The 16816-nt window shown below is 51.8% G+C and overlaps 1 protein-coding gene across 1 annotated transcript in view; it reads left to right on the plus strand.

The window, feature by feature from the left end:
* ITGA9 (integrin subunit alpha 9) overlaps positions 1-15766 on the plus strand; it is a 242502-nt gene extending 226736 nt beyond the window's left edge. The window contains exons 27-28 of the mRNA XM_036431802.2: positions 2026-2145; positions 15181-15766. Of these exons, the coding sequence (XP_036287695.1) occupies positions 2026-2145; positions 15181-15279 (219 nt within the window). The 3' untranslated portion in view covers positions 15280-15766. The remainder of the gene's footprint in view (positions 1-2025; positions 2146-15180) is intronic.
* The last annotated feature ends 1050 nt before the right edge of the window (positions 15767-16816 follow it).

Raw genomic sequence — 16816 nt, forward strand, 5'->3', positions numbered from 1 at the left:
ATGGGGAACAAAAAGGCATTCGGAGGGATAAAAAGCCAGGTCTCACAGGGGAGATGATGCTCGGTGGCCAGAATGTCATGAACACAGGAACTGTGAGAGGCTGACCCCGGAGCCCAGGCTGCTGTTCCTCCCGTTTTGGGTCCCCTTTAAGATGATGTGACTTCTTAGAACCGCAGGATGCTAGGATCTTCACCCACAGAGGAGTTTATCCGAGTCACGATGGGCGGGAACCGGCCCTGCCAAAGCATCGAGCGCACATCCAAGAAGCTGACCAGCATCGCTAAAAATAATAAAAGATTAAGCACGCATTCCGGGGAAGTGACGGCGCATTCTTGCGGGACTTGCCAGACTAAACTGTAGCGGAATCGCCCCCTGTGTCTGTCTCCACGGAACCAGACCTCCCGCATGGCTTCGCTGGGATGCAACGTCCCTGAGAAGCCAACAGGGTCACCCAAAGGGCTGCTCTTCGCAGTTGACCCCCGGGGAGCTCACAGCACGTCTCAGCGCTTCATGGTCAACAGGGAGCTTCAGCAGATCTTATGCTGCGACCGCACGCAGGGATCTTATATAAACAATCTCATGCTCCCTCTCAGACCCCGTTCCACAGAGGAGGAAACAGAGTCGTGTCCTGGTGGCCTCAAGTCACGCTTCTTGGCCAAGAGTATCTCGCGGTTCACCTGGACGGGACACCACGAGAGATTCTAAATGTGGGAGGTGATGGACACACAGCATTTAAGGGGAAAGAACCCCAAAGGCATGACTCTGACTTTGAGACAGGACCCTCGCATGGGAGCCAGATAGAAAACAGTGGGCTTAGCCGAAACCGGTTTGGCTCAGCCAATAGAGCATCGGCCTGCGGACTGAAAGGTCCCGGGTTTGATTCCGGTCAAGGGCATTTACCTTGGTTGCGGGCACATCCCCAGTAAGGGGTGTGCAAGAGGCAGCTGATCGATGATTCTCTCTCATCGATGCTTCTAACTCTCTCTTCCTCTCTGTAAAAAAATCAATAAAATATTTTTTTTAAAAACCACACAAAAAAACAACAACAGTGGGCTTAGATGACAAATGTTAGAGCTTATTGCCATCCCACCACCTCCCACACGGTAAGATGCCAGCCGGCACTGAGAACAAATGGGCCGCACCCTGGCCAAGTCTCCCAAACGGAATGTTGGATTCCGGGTACATCGAGGACGGCAGCAGGGGAAGCTAACCCAGGCTGGGGTTCCCCTCGGTGGGAGATGAGACTGGAAAGGACTGTGAAGGGTTCCTGGGGGACTGGCTGGTCACATTCAGAGCTTGATCTCGGTACGGATTCCGCAGATGCGCTTAGCATTGAGTACGTGGACACTCCGTGAGCTGTGCACTTAGATTAGGTTCGTGGTCTGCAAACTGCGGCTCTCGAGCCACAGGCGGCTCTTGGGCCCCTTGAATGTGGCTCTTCCACAAAATACCTCTATGTTGAAGAAGTGGCGCTAGAAGAAGTTGAAGTTTAAAAAGTTTGGCTCTCCAAAGAAATGTCAATCGTTATCCTGTTGATATTTGGCTCTGTGGACTGAGTTTGCCAACCACTGGGTTAGGTATCGATAAATCTTTCTCTATATTAGATGAGTAGCCAATTATGCCCGACCTCAAAAAGAGTCTCCCTGCCAGCCATGACGATGCTAATAGGAATACCCCCAAGTGTCCAGAATGAGCTCTGCCAGGTGCTGTGCTGGGGTCTGCCTGCATTACCCCCTTGGATGCTCTGGGAGGCGCTGTTCTCTCCCTGTTTTGCAGAGGAGAAAAACAAGGCTCAGGGAGGTAAAGGACCTTGCCCAAGGTCACACAGCTAGTGAGCATGCGTCACCAAGAAGCCTCATGTCCGTTCCCAGAGCGACCACCACGTTTCTCGGGCGGCTCTTCCTCCATTTGCCTTCAGGCGGGAAGGGATGGTTTCCGCTCTGGTTCCCTCTGAGCACAGGCGGGGCTCCGTCCGCCAGGGCCACTCGCAGCGGGAAGCACGCTCACTCTCGCTTTGCCTCCTAGGTGGTGTTCGAGGCCTTGCACAACCTGGAGCCCCGCGGCTACGTCGTGGGATGGATCATCGCCATCAGCCTGCTGGTGGGGATCCTCATCTTTCTGCTGCTGGCCGTGCTGCTCTGGAAGGTGAGTCTGCGATCGCGGGTCCCAGAGGCCCCCACCTTAGGGCGCCCAGCCCTTCTGCCTTGCCAGAGAGGATTCTGTTGGAACATCCTTCACGGTGCAGGTACAGCAGACAGGTGACAGTGTCCCCTTCAGCAGTGAATGGAATCATGGCCCCTTTGAGGTCATTTACAGTGGAAGACTGGATTACTTTAGAGAAAGAGCAAAAAGCTCTCTCTCTCTCTCTCTCTCTCTCTCTACCTTCCCTCCAGGCCTAGCATAGGATGGTGGGAGCCTAACTCAAAACAGGAGCATGAGGAGTAACCTCTGGGACTTGGGTGGTTTACCATTTATTTGGGGGGAAGGGAGGGAGTACATGAGAAGGAACTACAGAGAGACTCACTGTGTCTGTCCCGTGTGGAATAAGAGAGCGATTTCTTGGTAGCTGAGATGGGCCCCAGGTCCCGAGTCCTGCATGGTAAGTTCTCTGACCCCACGTGGTGTGTGGGCAGGTGACTCAGGGTGTCGACTTGCCCCACCTCCTTCACCAGGAGCACCTGCTCATCCTTTGTGACTTGGCTCTTGTCACTTCCTCAAGGAGAAGGGGGTGTCCTCGCCCCCAAGTCTCGGATGGTTTCTTTGCCTCACAGTCTCCTCTCAGAGAGCTGGAGTCCTTCCCCTTCAGAGCCTCAGTGTTCAGCCAGAGTGTCGGTCGTTATCCCATGAAGATCTGTGTCTCCCACTGGCCAGCCATGATCCTGGTGGGTGGGGCCTTGTTCTTGTTTCCATGGTGACCCGGCTCCTCCAATAGCACCAGTGATCAGAGCTGGGACTCCGGAGGCCAGAGCCCTGATAATCTTACCCAGATTTCCAGGTACGAATGGATGCTTTACATCTAAATAATTCGTTTCATTGGGATTACAAAATAATTAGTATTTAGTGTTCCAACATAATAAGAGAGGGGGAAAGCGCTAGCTGGTTTGGCTCAGTGGATAGAGCGTTGGCCTGCAGACTGAAGGGTCCCGAGTTCAATTTGGGTCAAGGGCACATGCCTGGTTGCAGGTTCAATTCCCGGTGAGGGGTGTGCAGGAGGCAGCGGATCAACGATCCTCTCTCTCATCATTGATGTTTCCATCTCTCTCTTTCCCTCTCCCTTTCTCTCTGAAATCAATAAAAATATATTTTAAAAAGGAGGAGAAAAAAATTGTAAAGCACTCAGAGGCCACGTCCCAGAAATAACCATGGTGATACCGTGCTGCCTCTTCCTGACTCTTTTCCGCAAAATAGACACAGGCTAGGCATTCGTGTAGCCTTTGCTCGGTTTGAGTAGCATGTAAACATTTTCCTGGAACATGTTTAGAGGTGTAAGACCTCTAAAATGAAAGCATTGGGTTTAGTTATTCATCTGGAAAAGTATAATAACTACACTTTTATCTCAGAAGTCTAGAAACACAGAAAAAAAAATAGTGTTTTTATTGTACACTCAAGGCCCAGTGCACAGGATTTGTGCACTGGTGGGGGACATGGCCTGCGGGGACCAGCATGCTACGGGAGCACACTGACTACCAGGGGGCAACTCCTGCGTTGAATGTCTGCCCCCTGGTGGTCGGTGTGCTTGTCATAGCGACTGGTCATTCTGCTCGCTACACCGTTTGGTTGTTGGGCTTTTATTATATAGGATTTTTCAGATTGACAGTTGGACTTTCTTACTGATTGCTTTAAGTTTAGAGATATATCATCTGAAAATGTGTCTGGAAGTTGAAAAACAGTATTTTGAGCCCTGGCTAGGTAGCTCAGCTGGTTAGAGTGTCGTCGAAATACACTAAGGTTGCAGGTTCAACCCCTGGTCAATGGCATATACAAGAGTTAACCAATGAATGCATAAAGAAGTATTTAGAATACCATATCAATGTTTTTTTCTCTCCCCTCTCACTTCCTTCTTTCTAAAAGCCAAATTTTAAGATAAAAAAATTAAAAGTATATTGATAATTGGTAAGATATGTACACATATAATAACTTAATAAAAAAATGGGGGGGAAAGTGTATACAACCTTAAAAAAAAAAAAAGGATAGAAAAGTATATTGAGCGTATTACGTGAAAATACGTTTATCTTACGTCCCATGCATTTCAGACACCATTAGTCTGCTTTGCAGCTTATTTTCCCTGAACACAGTATCACATCACCTTTCCGTGTCCTTACCAACCTGTGTCCAGCACTGCCTTCAGGCTGCAGGGCCCTCGGGTTACTCACCCACCTCCAAGGTTGGAATTTAGGAGGCTCCCGGGTTCACACTTCTTTCAACAATGCCGCAGTACATATCCTTGGAGCCAGATATTTGCACAAATCCTTCATTATGTGCTTAAGATGAAATCCTGGAAATGGCATTACCGAGTCAAAAGAAATGTGTATGTCAAGCCTTTATCACATATTGCCAATTGCCCTCTAGAAAGGTGACACCATGCACCCTCCCGTAAGCCGTGTATCCAAAGTGCCCAGTTTCCTGTATATTTGCCAGGAGTGGATAGTACCTTTTTTTTTTTTTTTTAAATCTGCCAATTTGTTGTTTGTTTAATCAGTGTGGCCGGATGGATTCTTAATGCTTCATTTTCTCCAAATCCTTCCTGCTGAGACAGCCTCTGTGGGCGGAGAACAAAGCCAGCTCAGTGTGTGAGATCTGAAAAGACAGTAAGGGCTTTGGGGTGTGTGTGTGTGTGTGTGTGTGTGTGTGTGTGTGTTCCTTCCTTTCGTCTGCCTTTGCATAGGCTCTTGAGATGAGAGATGAGAGGAAGTGCCATCCTCCTGATTGGGTGTGTGGGACAAGACAGGGACACAGAGTAGGGAGCGTGTCCATTTGCTGTCATGGTTTGGGTGCCCTCCTTCTGTCCCCCCTCTTGGCTCTGCCCGTCTCCTGAGCACATGCCTTCACCCGCCATCTGCTTAGCTTTGCTTTCATTGTGTTTGACTAAAGAATGTGGTCGCAGGAGGTGGCTGTTGTGGGGCAGCCAAGACCCTGAGGTCACCCAGCTGTGTGTGATCCAAAGAGCCAGGACCATGAAGGCAGTCATCCCCCTGGGCCGTGGCCTGGGGAAGAGAGCAGAGGGCGGCAATCACAGGGCCTTCACCGGGCGAGGTTTGACCTTGGGTTTGGTTTGGGTTTTCCAGGCAATGAAGGGCAGGTGGATATTCCATGCAGAGGGAGAGGAGGTGAGAGATGAGCAGGCTTCGTGAGGGGCAGCTTGTGAGGTGTGTCAGGGGAGGGCAGTCAGTGACGGCCGTGAGGTGACCTCCCTCGGATTTGATGGTCCCGCCCGACCAGGAGAAAGGGGGACCATGGGAGTGGAGTGGCCACATCTGTTTCAAGAGGGAGATCTGGGGACAGGATGGGGACCAGGCCCATCTCCATGGTGGAGAGGAAGGGACCCGGTTCGAAGAGCCAGGATGTATTGGCGAGTTGTACTTGAGAGGTCAGGAAGGAAAACGTATGCGTCTCTTGCTGTTTTTAGAGTAGATGGAGAATGGTTTCCCTAAACAGGTAAGGAAGGCAGGGCTGGAAGTCCTTGTGGAATAGAACGCGTTTAGTATCAGGCTTTCTGAGTGTGGTTGCCTCCAGGAGACTAGACTTACTCCCCGTCACCTTCACCAAACAGAGGGAAGGTCAACCGAAGGTCGTTCCTATCACCTCATCAGCCTGGGCAGTTTTCTCTTCAGTTTCTAGGGCTGAACATACTTATCTCAGCCATTTTCTCAAGTTAATACACACACACACACACACACACACACACACACACACACACACACACATCTATTCTTTGCCACTTAAGCAAGAGAGAGAAATCTAAGGATGCAAGATACTCATAGAGACCAAAGGAAATGTGAGTATTCAGGCCCAGAAAACGTCCACAAACCAAAGCAGGGACTCTCCCTCCTCCCCCCATTCCCATTGTCCTGCACAGCCCTTCCCCCTACTCCTCTACACGCCTGCATCATCTTCTCCATAGCAGACCAGCTTTCTCCACGCTTCCCAACACACGGGAGAAAATGGCTGCTCCAGTCGCTTCTGTTTCCCCATTCTACAAGTCTTAGAGAGAGACTCTGGTTGGCTTAGCTCCTGTCAGCTGTGGCTAGGGACAGGGAACTGGCTGGGAGAGAAACAGACTGGACCAGTGTTAGTCCCATGCCTCCTGCTAATCCACACAGCTGAGATTAGGATATTAGAAAAATGCAAGAGAGCAGTTTGAGGCGATGGGGTGAGAGTGGGGGTGAATCACAGAAAAGAAAGAGACTAGGCAGATTTCCCAAAGGCATTCACTCCAGCAGGGTTTTGTGGCTGTTAGTGGTGCTGATGCCTGAAATGCAGGCTTTTATATTGTATCAATTAGCTATGGGTACCTAACAAACCCCGAATTGAGTGACTTTAAACAATCATTACATCATATCATACAAACAAGAGGCCCGGTGCACGAAATTCAGCACAGCCTGCATTCTCTCCAATCTGGGACCCCTCGAGGGATGTCCAACTGCCAGTTTAGGCCCAATCCCACAATCCAGGACTGCTGGCTCCCAACCGCTCACCTGCCTGCCTGCCTGATTGCCCCTAACTGCTTCTGCCTACCAGCCTGATCACTTCCTAACCACTCCCCTGCCAGCCTGATTGACGCCTAACTGCTCCCCTGCTAGCCCAATTGCCCCTAATTGCCCTCCCCTGCTGGCCTGGTCACCCCCAACTGCCCCCCCTGCTGGCCCAGTCACCCCTAACTTCCCTCCTTTGCCAGCCTGGTTGCCCTTAACTATTCTCCTCTGCTGGCTCGATTGCCCCTAACTGCCCTCCCCTGATGGCCTGATCACCCCAACTGTCCTCCCTTACAGGCCTGGTCCCTCCCAATTGCCCTCCCCTGCCGGCCATCTTGTGGTGGCCATCTCATGTCCACATGGGGGCGGCCATCTTGTGTGTTGGAGTAATGGTCAATTTGCACATTACCTCTTTATTATATAGGATGTGTGAGTCAGGAATTCAAGAAGGGTTTGGCTGGTTGCTTCCTCTCTTCCACATGACGTTGAGTGGGGTCACTCAGTGTGCCTGGCACATTGTGGGGACGGCTAGGAGGCTGGGCTCAGCTGAGCCCCTCTTCCTCACCACATGGACTCAGGGCCCTTCCAGCAGAGTGTGTGTCTTTTTCTGTGGTTGGAGGCTCCAGGAGAGCATGGGAAAGGCTGCCAGCTCTGCCACAGGTAGCTGCCCGGCCCTCGCTCCGTCAGCTAAGTGACCAGAGATGATGGCTGAGCCATGTGCGCCCTGAGAGGTGAGCAGGACTTGGCAGGTGAAGGATCCTGTGCCACCAGCTTCTGGCCCTTCCTGCTGTCACTGTGGTGCTACTCACACACCCATCCTCCACTGTGGGTCTAACATGGCAACCCAGAGCGGACCTCCAGGCTCCCTGCCTCCTCTCCCTCTGACGCGCGGCAGACCCCTGAATCTTCCAGAAGGACTGCCCGCTGGCATCACAGCCACTCTCTCGTGCTTGGTGGCGGCAGGCCCTAGCCCCAGCACAAAATCCACAGCGAGGGGCCTGGAGTGAACCAGACCCTTCTACAAATACTGAAATGGATCCCCATCCGCCTGCCCAGAGCCGGGATGTCCGCAGACACCGGGAGCCATAATTTAAACTTCATGTGCGGGGATCGCGGCAGCTGCCAAACCACCGCGCAGGGAGAAAACTCTGAAATAGAAAGCGCTTTTCAGGGGGATGGGGGGGCGGGACTCCAGATGAGTCCCTTCTCCTTTCCCTGAGCCCCCAGCAGGGTCTGAAGCGGCCTGGGCCCGGCGCCTCTTTAAAAGGCCTGTTGATAGGACGTTTCCTTGTTCAGCGGTTCAGTAGCGATAACAACTTTGTCTGTGGCCTGTCCCTTCAAGGGGTGCTTTCAATCGTTAAGCCAGCCTTAGAGTCAAGTGGTAAGGGAGTAAAGATGCTGGGATGTCTTTCACGTAGAAGAAAAAAACAACCCTCGTTTGGGGCCCCAGGCAGCTGTCTGCCTCCCCCCGCCTTTATGCAGTTTGCCAAAACACACAGGCCACCACTCCACGAGGGAGAAAACTCCGCATCCTCCCCTACTGCTTTCGGCCGAGGAACCTCTCCCCTCTCTCCTGTTTGCCCCGTGCATGCCACGGCGGCCTGGAGCAGAGCGCAGGCAGTGCCGTGGCCTCGCCAGCCCTGCGGCCCGTCCATCCCAAAGGCCCAGACCCCGCCGGCCCCGCCCTCGGGCCCGTGGCGAAGAGAGGACCGCAGAGTGTGCTGTCTGCCCTCAGAAAGAAGACCGCCTTAGACCTGACCTGAGCTGGAGCTCTTCCAAGAGCCTGCTGCTTTCAAGCTGGCTTTGGGATCCTGGTTTTTATGTGAGAGCGTTACTGCCAACCCCCAGGAGAAACGTTTAGAAAAATAAATCTGCGAGATGGCTCAGAGAACCTGCAAGGTTTGGCAGCCCCTTCCATCCCTCCGTGGGTCGCTGGGGTCGTCACTTTTCCTCCCGCCAGGCTGGGGAAGCCATCCTTGCTTCTCTTAATGAAAAAAGGAAAAATGCACAGGCATGCACACACACGTACACACACACACACACACACACACACACACACACGCGCGCGCGAAAAAAAACCATCATGCTGTCTCAATCAAAACCACGTGCCAGAGACACTCCATGGGGCTTATTTATGTTTGGAAGAAAATACTGGGCCGATGTTGCAGGACTGACATCGTGAGGCAGAGACATGCTATGTAAATAGTCAAGAACCCGAGGAGACCCATAAACACGAGGCCCTGATTCATCCAAAGAAGGAGCTTGCCGGAGGTCCTTGGAAGAGCTGCCCAGCAGGCAGCACAGAAGCCAGGGAAGGTGGGAGGTGGGGGTCACACATGAGACCAGATGCCCTGGAGTCCAGGCCAGTCTCTCTCTCGCACCCCGAAATGGGCTGAGAAGGAAGAGGCCGGAGCTGCAGGCTGCAGACCCCAAGACTCAGTAGCCTGATTTCCCCCTAGTCCTCCTCCCTCCCTAATTAAAGCTATTCGGGGGAAACCTACTGTGTCTCTAGCCCCGTGGATGGCAAACTGGGGCTCACGAGCCACATGCGGCTCTTTGGCCCCTTGAGTGTGGCTCTTCCACAAAATACCGCGGCCTGGGTGAGTCTGTTTTGAAGAAGTGGCGTTAGAAGAAGGTTAAGTTGAAAAAATGTGGCTCTCCAAAGAAATTTCAATCGTTGTCCTATTGATATTTGGCTCTGTGGACTAATGTGTTTGCTGACCACTGCCCTTGATGTCTTCTGCTAGCTTTTTGATACAAGTTCATCAGGAAAATGGTGTCAGTCTATCCAGAGGCTCAGGGACCTGCTGTTGGGGGGCCATGGGACCCTCGTGAACAAAAGGCCAGAAAGCACTGCTCCCTCGGCTCTCAGCTCAGCCACACTGGGCTTGCTCTCTCCTCCTCTCCAGTTTCCATGCCTGTTTCCTCTGTGGCAGACAGGACAGTGATTAAACAGAGCCTTTTGCCCCTCAAGTGGCAAAGAAAGCCCGGGAAGGTTCCAGAAAAAGTGCAGAAAAACATTGATTCCATTGGATTAGAATTGAGTGTGGGGCCACCGAGGGCCCAGCTTCCCCTCAGCACTCCTCATTTCCCAGCATGCTCAGCGTGAGCCTAGCTGGCAGCATAAACATAGGCTTGCCCAACACTTCTCAAAGGTCCTCCCCAAAGTAACCAGGAGGACAGTGTGTGCCTAAGGAAGGCCTGCTGCAGGAGAAGTATGTCTGTGAAGTCTTGATTGGTCTCAATTTTTTTTTTAATTTTATTGATTTTTTTACAGAGAGGAAGAGAGAGAGAGATAGAGAGTTAGAAACATCGATGAGAAAGAATCATCGATCAGCTGCCTCTTGCACACTCCCTACTGGGGATGTGCCCACAACCAAAATACATGCCCTTAACCAAAATTGAACCTGGGACCCTTCAGTCCACAGACCAACGCTCTATCCACTGAGCCAAACCGGTTTCGGCTGGTCTCAATTTTTAAGAATGTTATCATTCTTCGCACTAGATCCATACTTGAATAGAAAAGTTGAAAATTCACCTTTTCAAAAATTCTCAGAAAAGTTGGCATCAAGCAAGGACTCTGTGCCTGTCCCTTCTTCATGAGTCCTGGCCGCACAGCTGTGTGCCCCACAGGCTGCCTTCCTAAGTCGGCTTTGGGGACCAACATGAAAAGCGGTGGTTGTGTTTCGTAGCCAGAGGAGGTTCGAGAATGCCATTGGTCTCATGGACAGAGACAAAGACACTGGGGCTCAGAGCCAGCAAACGACGTATCCTGTGGCCCACACGCCGTTCACTGGCACATGGGCAGGCTGTAATCGGCCCTCTGGGGTCCCCATGCCACGCCTCTGGCCTGTACCGCTCCTCTGAGTAGGTCCTGGGGCGCTGGCAAACCTGGTTGACACAGTTGGTTGGGGGACCACGGCTTGGTAAACTCAGAGCCAGGGCTTTGGGTTCAATATCAAAAGCCAAAGCCAGGCTCCGGACAAAAGCACTGAGGCAATCAGCTCCCTTTCTGAAATAGAACTAGTTTGATCACGTAATAAGCAGAAGTAGCATGACAGAGACCCCACTAAATGACAGGAACCCTCTGTGCAAACTGGTAAAGAGTGCCCCCTCCCCCAGAAACGTGACTTCCACCTGTCAGAAATTCTCAGACTCTACTGACTTCCTTAGAAAAAGTCTCTCTACTGACACCTGCTGGGAAATGGTTGAAATAAAGTCCGCGCCACTATCTGTGAAGTGAGTTGGCACCAACCTCCCGCTGACACGCCCTCCAGCAGGGGGCAGCCTGCGCTCCTGGACCCAGCACTCCCTCCCCATGAGAGTGGACCATGTTTTAAGAAATGGTCTTTGGCCGGGACCGGTTTGGCTCAATGGATAGAGCGTCGGCTTGGGGACTGAAGGGTCCTGGGTTCGATTTCGCTCAAGGGCATGTACCTTGGTTGCGTGCAGATCCCCGGTAGGGGTTGTGCAAGAGGCAGCTGATCGATGACTCTCTCTCATCGATGTTTCTAACTCTCTATCTCTCTCCCTTCCTCTCTGTACAAAATCAATAAAATATATTTTAAAAAAAAGAAAAAGAAAGAAATGGTCTTCGGTTCCAAGGGCCACACAGCAGTGGCAGCTGCAACCTTCCCTCTAGAGACCACACCGAGGTTGTGTTGGGTGCGGGGTTCTCCAGACCCTGACCATAGCGTGGGTCCGGTGACTTTAGGACTAATGCGGACACACCAGTCCTTTTGGGAGATAAGAGCTTGCTTCTGGGTGCCTGCAGGAGGCGACAGCAACTTCATGTTTAGGCAACAAATGAAACCCATGAAACATGAGTACACATGTGAGTTAGTCCAAGTGCTCTAAATCCTTGCCAGGTTGTTTGTTCACTCCGTATCAGATCTTCACGCTAGCATAGCTCTGAGAAAGTGGCGACCTTTGTCCTTTTTCGAGGTGGACAAGTAGAGTCTGTTCGGCAGGACAAGGCACAGTGATGCTCTTTCTATCTAGAATCCCGTCGGCTGCCTCTGCCGCCCTTCCTGAGGCTGCCATTCACTCAGTAAGTCAGACAGAACCGGTGGAGTGCTGTGTCAGTTACCTCACGCTGCGTAACAAACCACCACAATGCCGAGGCGGGGGGGGGGGGGGGGGGGGAAACCTTTTTTTTGCCAAGGGCCATTAGGATATTTACAACATCATTCTCGGGCCACACAGAATAATTAATTTAAAAATTAGCCTGCTGCCCAGCCAGCATGGTTCAGTGGTTGAGTGTCAATCCATGAATCAGGAGGTCAAAGTTCAGTTCCCGGGGAGGGCATATGCCGGGTTGAGAGTTCAATCCCCAGTGGGGGGCAGCAGGAGGCAGCCTATCAATGATTCTCTCTCATCCTTGATGTTTCTATCTCTCTCTGTCCCTCTCTCCCTTCATCTCTTAAATCAATAAAAATATATTTTTCCCATTAAATTAGCCTGCTACACTTGTCTAACTCACCCCTAATGCCTTGGCAGGGCCAGACCAAATGATTTCTCGGGCCTTACTAGCATACAGCCCACAGGCTGGACGCTCCCCACCCCGGTAGTGGCTTAAAAGCAGCAACCGTGTATATAGCTCACAAGTCCGTGAGTTGGACTGAGTGGGTGGCTCTCCAGGCTCAGCTGGAATCACCCACATCTGCAGGCAGTGTGTGTTGGTGTAGGAGGTCCCCAGCTGGGTGGACGCTCATCTTTCAGCAGGCCAGTCCAAACTCAATCTCATGGCCGGCAGGAGTCTGAGAAAGTGAGCAATGAGTAACCCGGAATTCCTGAACTGTGACACTATGGACAGGCAGAGCTACATGCTGGAGAACCTCATTTCTGTATTATATCCAGCTCCGTTGGCACGATTATGTTCTCTTCAGCACAGAGGGGACACATGACATTTTCCCCCATTGACCGGCCATCTTTTTCTTCCCGTAACGATTGTTCAAGCAGTAACGTCTCAGGCAGACGTTTCCATTAAAGCGCAGGTTGCTTTTCCAGCCTTCGGTGGGTGTGCTTCAAGGACAATGATGAGGACCTTTTCCTATTTATCCAGAACTTCCGGGCCAAGCCCCTTTCCCACATCCCTTGCAGAGGGGAGACAGCGGTAGGGACGTGGGGAGAGAAAAGCGCATGTGGGGGGTTGTCAGAAAGTGGCGTTCCCACAGACGTGATCTGATGCTGCGTAGAAGAGACCTCCAGGGCTGAAAACTCGAGGAATTCCGCGTCTGCTTGCAACCCTGGCCATGAGGGCGGGAGCTCATAACACAAGACCCTTGCTGGTTGTTGTAAGGAAGCTTCTAGTCCGTCCCAGGCATTCAAACAGCACCGCACCATTGGCTCCACTCAGAGTGAGAGCTCAGGATGGCCTTGGCCTTGTGGGTGGAGGCGCTTCCTGGGCAGTGCTCTTGATCCTCCTCCACTTCGGCTCGACCAATAAGCCCCCTTCTGGGGGGTCGGAAGATGGTGGCGCAGGAGAGTTCCTGACCCCCGTTGCTTTCCTTGCTTGGGGAGCTCACTCCATCAGGTGGCTGTGGATGCTTCTCTCAGAGAGGAGCGTGGAGACCACTGCGCAGGCAGCAGCAGGTTAGATGCACCGGGAGAGCGGGTTTGCCTGGTGATTTGCACAGAGCAGGTTCATCTGGGCATTCGCTGCTGGCAGCAGGCGGTAGAGATGGCTAGTCTTGAGCATCTTCAAATAGGACTGCGGATGTAAGCTAATGGCAGTATGGCATCACAGGCCATGTGTGGGTCTCAATCCTCTATTCAAGGGGATGGAAAGGAAGGTTTGAGGGAGGCCATTTACTTGGAAGGTGATCTCATAGAACAGGGATCAGAGCAGGGAAACAACAGGAGAAGGAAGCCAATCAAGGACGCGTCGAGCTGCTTTAGCTCAGTGGTAGAGCATCGGTCTGTGGACTGAAAGGTCCCGGGTTCGATTCCGGTCAAGGTCATGTACCTTGGTTGCGGGTGCATCTCTGGTAGGGGATGTGCAGGAGGCAGCTGGTCGATGTTTCTCTCTCATCAACGTTTCTAGCTCTCTCTATCTCTCTCCCTTCCTCTCTGTAAATAAATCAATAAAAAAAAATTTTTTTTTTAAAGGGGGGGATGCGTCGAGCTGCTTAGCACAGCGGGCAAGTTCCACTGGGAAACTGTGGGATGGGCACCTCAGGGATGTCACCCCTAAAGAGAGTGGGAGCTGGAGTACCCCCAGTCCCGGCAGCCGTGCCTACAGGCAGGTGCAAGGAGGGACGTCTGACCTCAGGAACAGATGCCACTGATGCTGGTGAGCAAAGGACAAGAGACGCCAGGTGGGAGAAAAGGTCAGCGGTGGGCTACAGAAAGTAGAGTGCCTGTCATGACTGTCTGAGCAAAACGAAAATTTCTCTCACCCCATGTGAGAAGCCAGAAGACTCAAGAGTGGGAGGTCTTTTCAGAACTGGGTAAAGTCTACGGCCATACCACCCTGAAAGCGCCCAATCTCCTCTGATCTTGGAAGCTAAGCAGGGTTGGGCCTGGTTAGTACTTGGATGGGAGAACCTGCCCGCTGGGTCAGGGACAGATGCCAGGCTCCTGGCGGTGATACAGGTATGAGAGAAAGACTAGGGGAGACTGCAGGCACGAAGACACTTTCCAAAGCCTATTATGGGAGAGCGGCAATTATTCAATTAGTCCACAATGGCCAGTATCTCTCAGGATATTAATAAGTTTATCAAAACCAGATAAGCTCAGGAAATGCCAAGCCTTTAGATTACTTACATCCTTTCCTAAAGGCTATCAGATCCTTTGCTGCTGTGTACATTGCAGATCTCTTTAAGAAAGAAAGAAATGCAGCGTTTCCCAAACTCATTCAGCCATGAGACCCAAGTTACTCCCAAACACCTTGGAATAACGCTCTGTAACTAGTGTTCCCCGGCACACAGTTGGTGAAACACTCCACCAGAAGCACTTTACAAGGAGCAGTCATGAGGTAGCCTGGGGAAGGCCATGCAGTGTGAAAACTGGCTCCGCATAAGGCTCTGTCTAAAGCAGTCGTATCAGAGGCGTTTTCCCAGCCAGCCTTCCCAGCAGTGAGTCCCAGTCATGCCTCTCCTCGGCCAGGTCATGTCTCTCCTTGGCCGGGTCATTCCAGTCCTCAACCAGGTCACACCTCTCCTTGGCCAGGTCATGCCACTCAGCCAGGTCATGCCTTCCTTGGCCAGGTCATGCCTCTCTTGGCCAGGTCATGCCTCTCCTTGGCCAGGTCATGCCTCTCTTGGCCAGGTCATGCTACTTTTCAGCCAGGTCATGCCACTCCTCGGCCAGGTCATGCCTCTCCTCGGCCAGATCATACCACTCTTCAGCCAGGTCATGCCTCTCCTTGGCCAGGTCACGCCACTCCACGACCAGCTAATGCCACTCCATGGCCAGGCCGCCTTACAGTCCAAATGACTGATTCCTCAGCTTCTCTAACCCAGCTTCTCTTCTGTCTGCCTTTCAGATGGGCTTCTTTCGCAGAAGGTACAAAGAAATTATTGAAGCCGAAAAGAACCGACAAGAGAACGAAGACAATTGGGACTGGGTCCAGAAAAACCAGTGACCTGCCCCACCAGTCACATGACCCACTCATGTCATCTGTCGTCCTTGACCTTTGTATCTTCCATATTTGGAAGAAAGAATGTTCTCCAGATTTTTCGGAGGCCCACTGATGCTGTTCTCATCTTCATCCTATCCAGCCCGGGTGCCAACCTGAGGCCGCCACTTCGGCCAGGTCACGTGACTGGAGTCCACCACTTCCTTTTTAAAGATGAACTCTGAACTTTGGAAAGCAAGCTGCAGAGCCGAGCAATATTTATGGATGCAACGTGCGTGGTCAACCCTCAGGGGAAAACTGTTACCTAAAAGTATTTTTATAAATATAAGCCTTTTATACTGATTATGTCTTTATATTTGTATCGATGTTTTATTATTTCTATTAAATAGTTATATAATTCACTCAAAGCACTGATATCTGGCCTGGAAACACATGTACGTTTGTACAAATTTTAAAGGATAAAAATCTTACTGTTCTTTGGAACTTGCTGTTACAACAGACTCGCAGATCCAATCATGGGAGAAAACCTCGTGTCACGAACCCACCAAGCTTGCGGCTCTGCGTATGAACTGTGATTGTGGACGGATTCCCCCAAGACAGTTTTCACTCCTTTCCTGCCTGGAGTCAAGTTGGACGCTAATGTGCTAAAGAACTACAAGTGTATTCTTATGCGTACCTTTCCTTGGAAGATTCCCAACAGGAACTTGGATGGAAGACCTGATTCCCAGCAGCCAGCCTGCTCTGCATCACCAGCCGGCATCTCGCCCTCCTTCCAGTGGATTAATAGGAGAATGAGAGCAACGCCAGCCGGCCATCTGGTAAACCTCAGAACGGCACTGCATCCTGGACGCCTTGCATCGGAGTCTGCGCACCACAAGGACTTGATCAGTGCCCGCCCAGCAGAGACTTGTGTCGGATGCTGTGATTTGCTGCCTTTGTGGGGTCCCTTGAGTTCAGAGGTCTCCAGTTCCCTAGCACGTTTGCTAATGGTAATCGCAGATTCCTTGCCAGAGATGACCATTCAACATGTTCTTATTGTTTAAAATAGTGTCTTTGATGGGGTTCCCAAGCAGCAGACCCCAAGACAAGGATCTGCATGCAGGTAACTAATTAGGGGAGTGCTCCCAGGGGAACACTGGTATGGGGGTGAGGGAAGCAGGGCGAGGGAGGACACCAGGGAAAGGTTCCATGGAGGGTAGCGTCAGCCAGATCCTGCAGGGGCGCTCTGGGGGGTTAAGTTGCATCTCAGGGTTGTCCCAACCTGAGGCAAGATAGCTGAGCCTTCACACTCTTGCACCTAAGGGAGAGGTAAACTTCCCACTCTCAGTTCCTATTGACAAAACAGCTCCATAAGTCAGGGGTAGTCCGCAAAATGAGAGCTGCAGGTGCGCCCGGAAGCTGTGGAGGCAACCAGACACGATGCAGCGAGATCCTAGCCTCCTCCCCCTCCTCCCTGCAGGGTTGGATGCTGAGTTACGGCCTTCACTAACCCAAGCTTTCTGTTTGACAGTGTTTACTTTTGGATGGGATGGGCTGCCCGGTA

This window comes from Pipistrellus kuhlii, unplaced genomic scaffold (assembly GCF_014108245.1).
Source record: "Pipistrellus kuhlii isolate mPipKuh1 unplaced genomic scaffold, mPipKuh1.p scaffold_m20_p_11, whole genome shotgun sequence".
NCBI lineage: Eukaryota > Metazoa > Chordata > Mammalia > Chiroptera > Vespertilionidae > Pipistrellus > Pipistrellus kuhlii.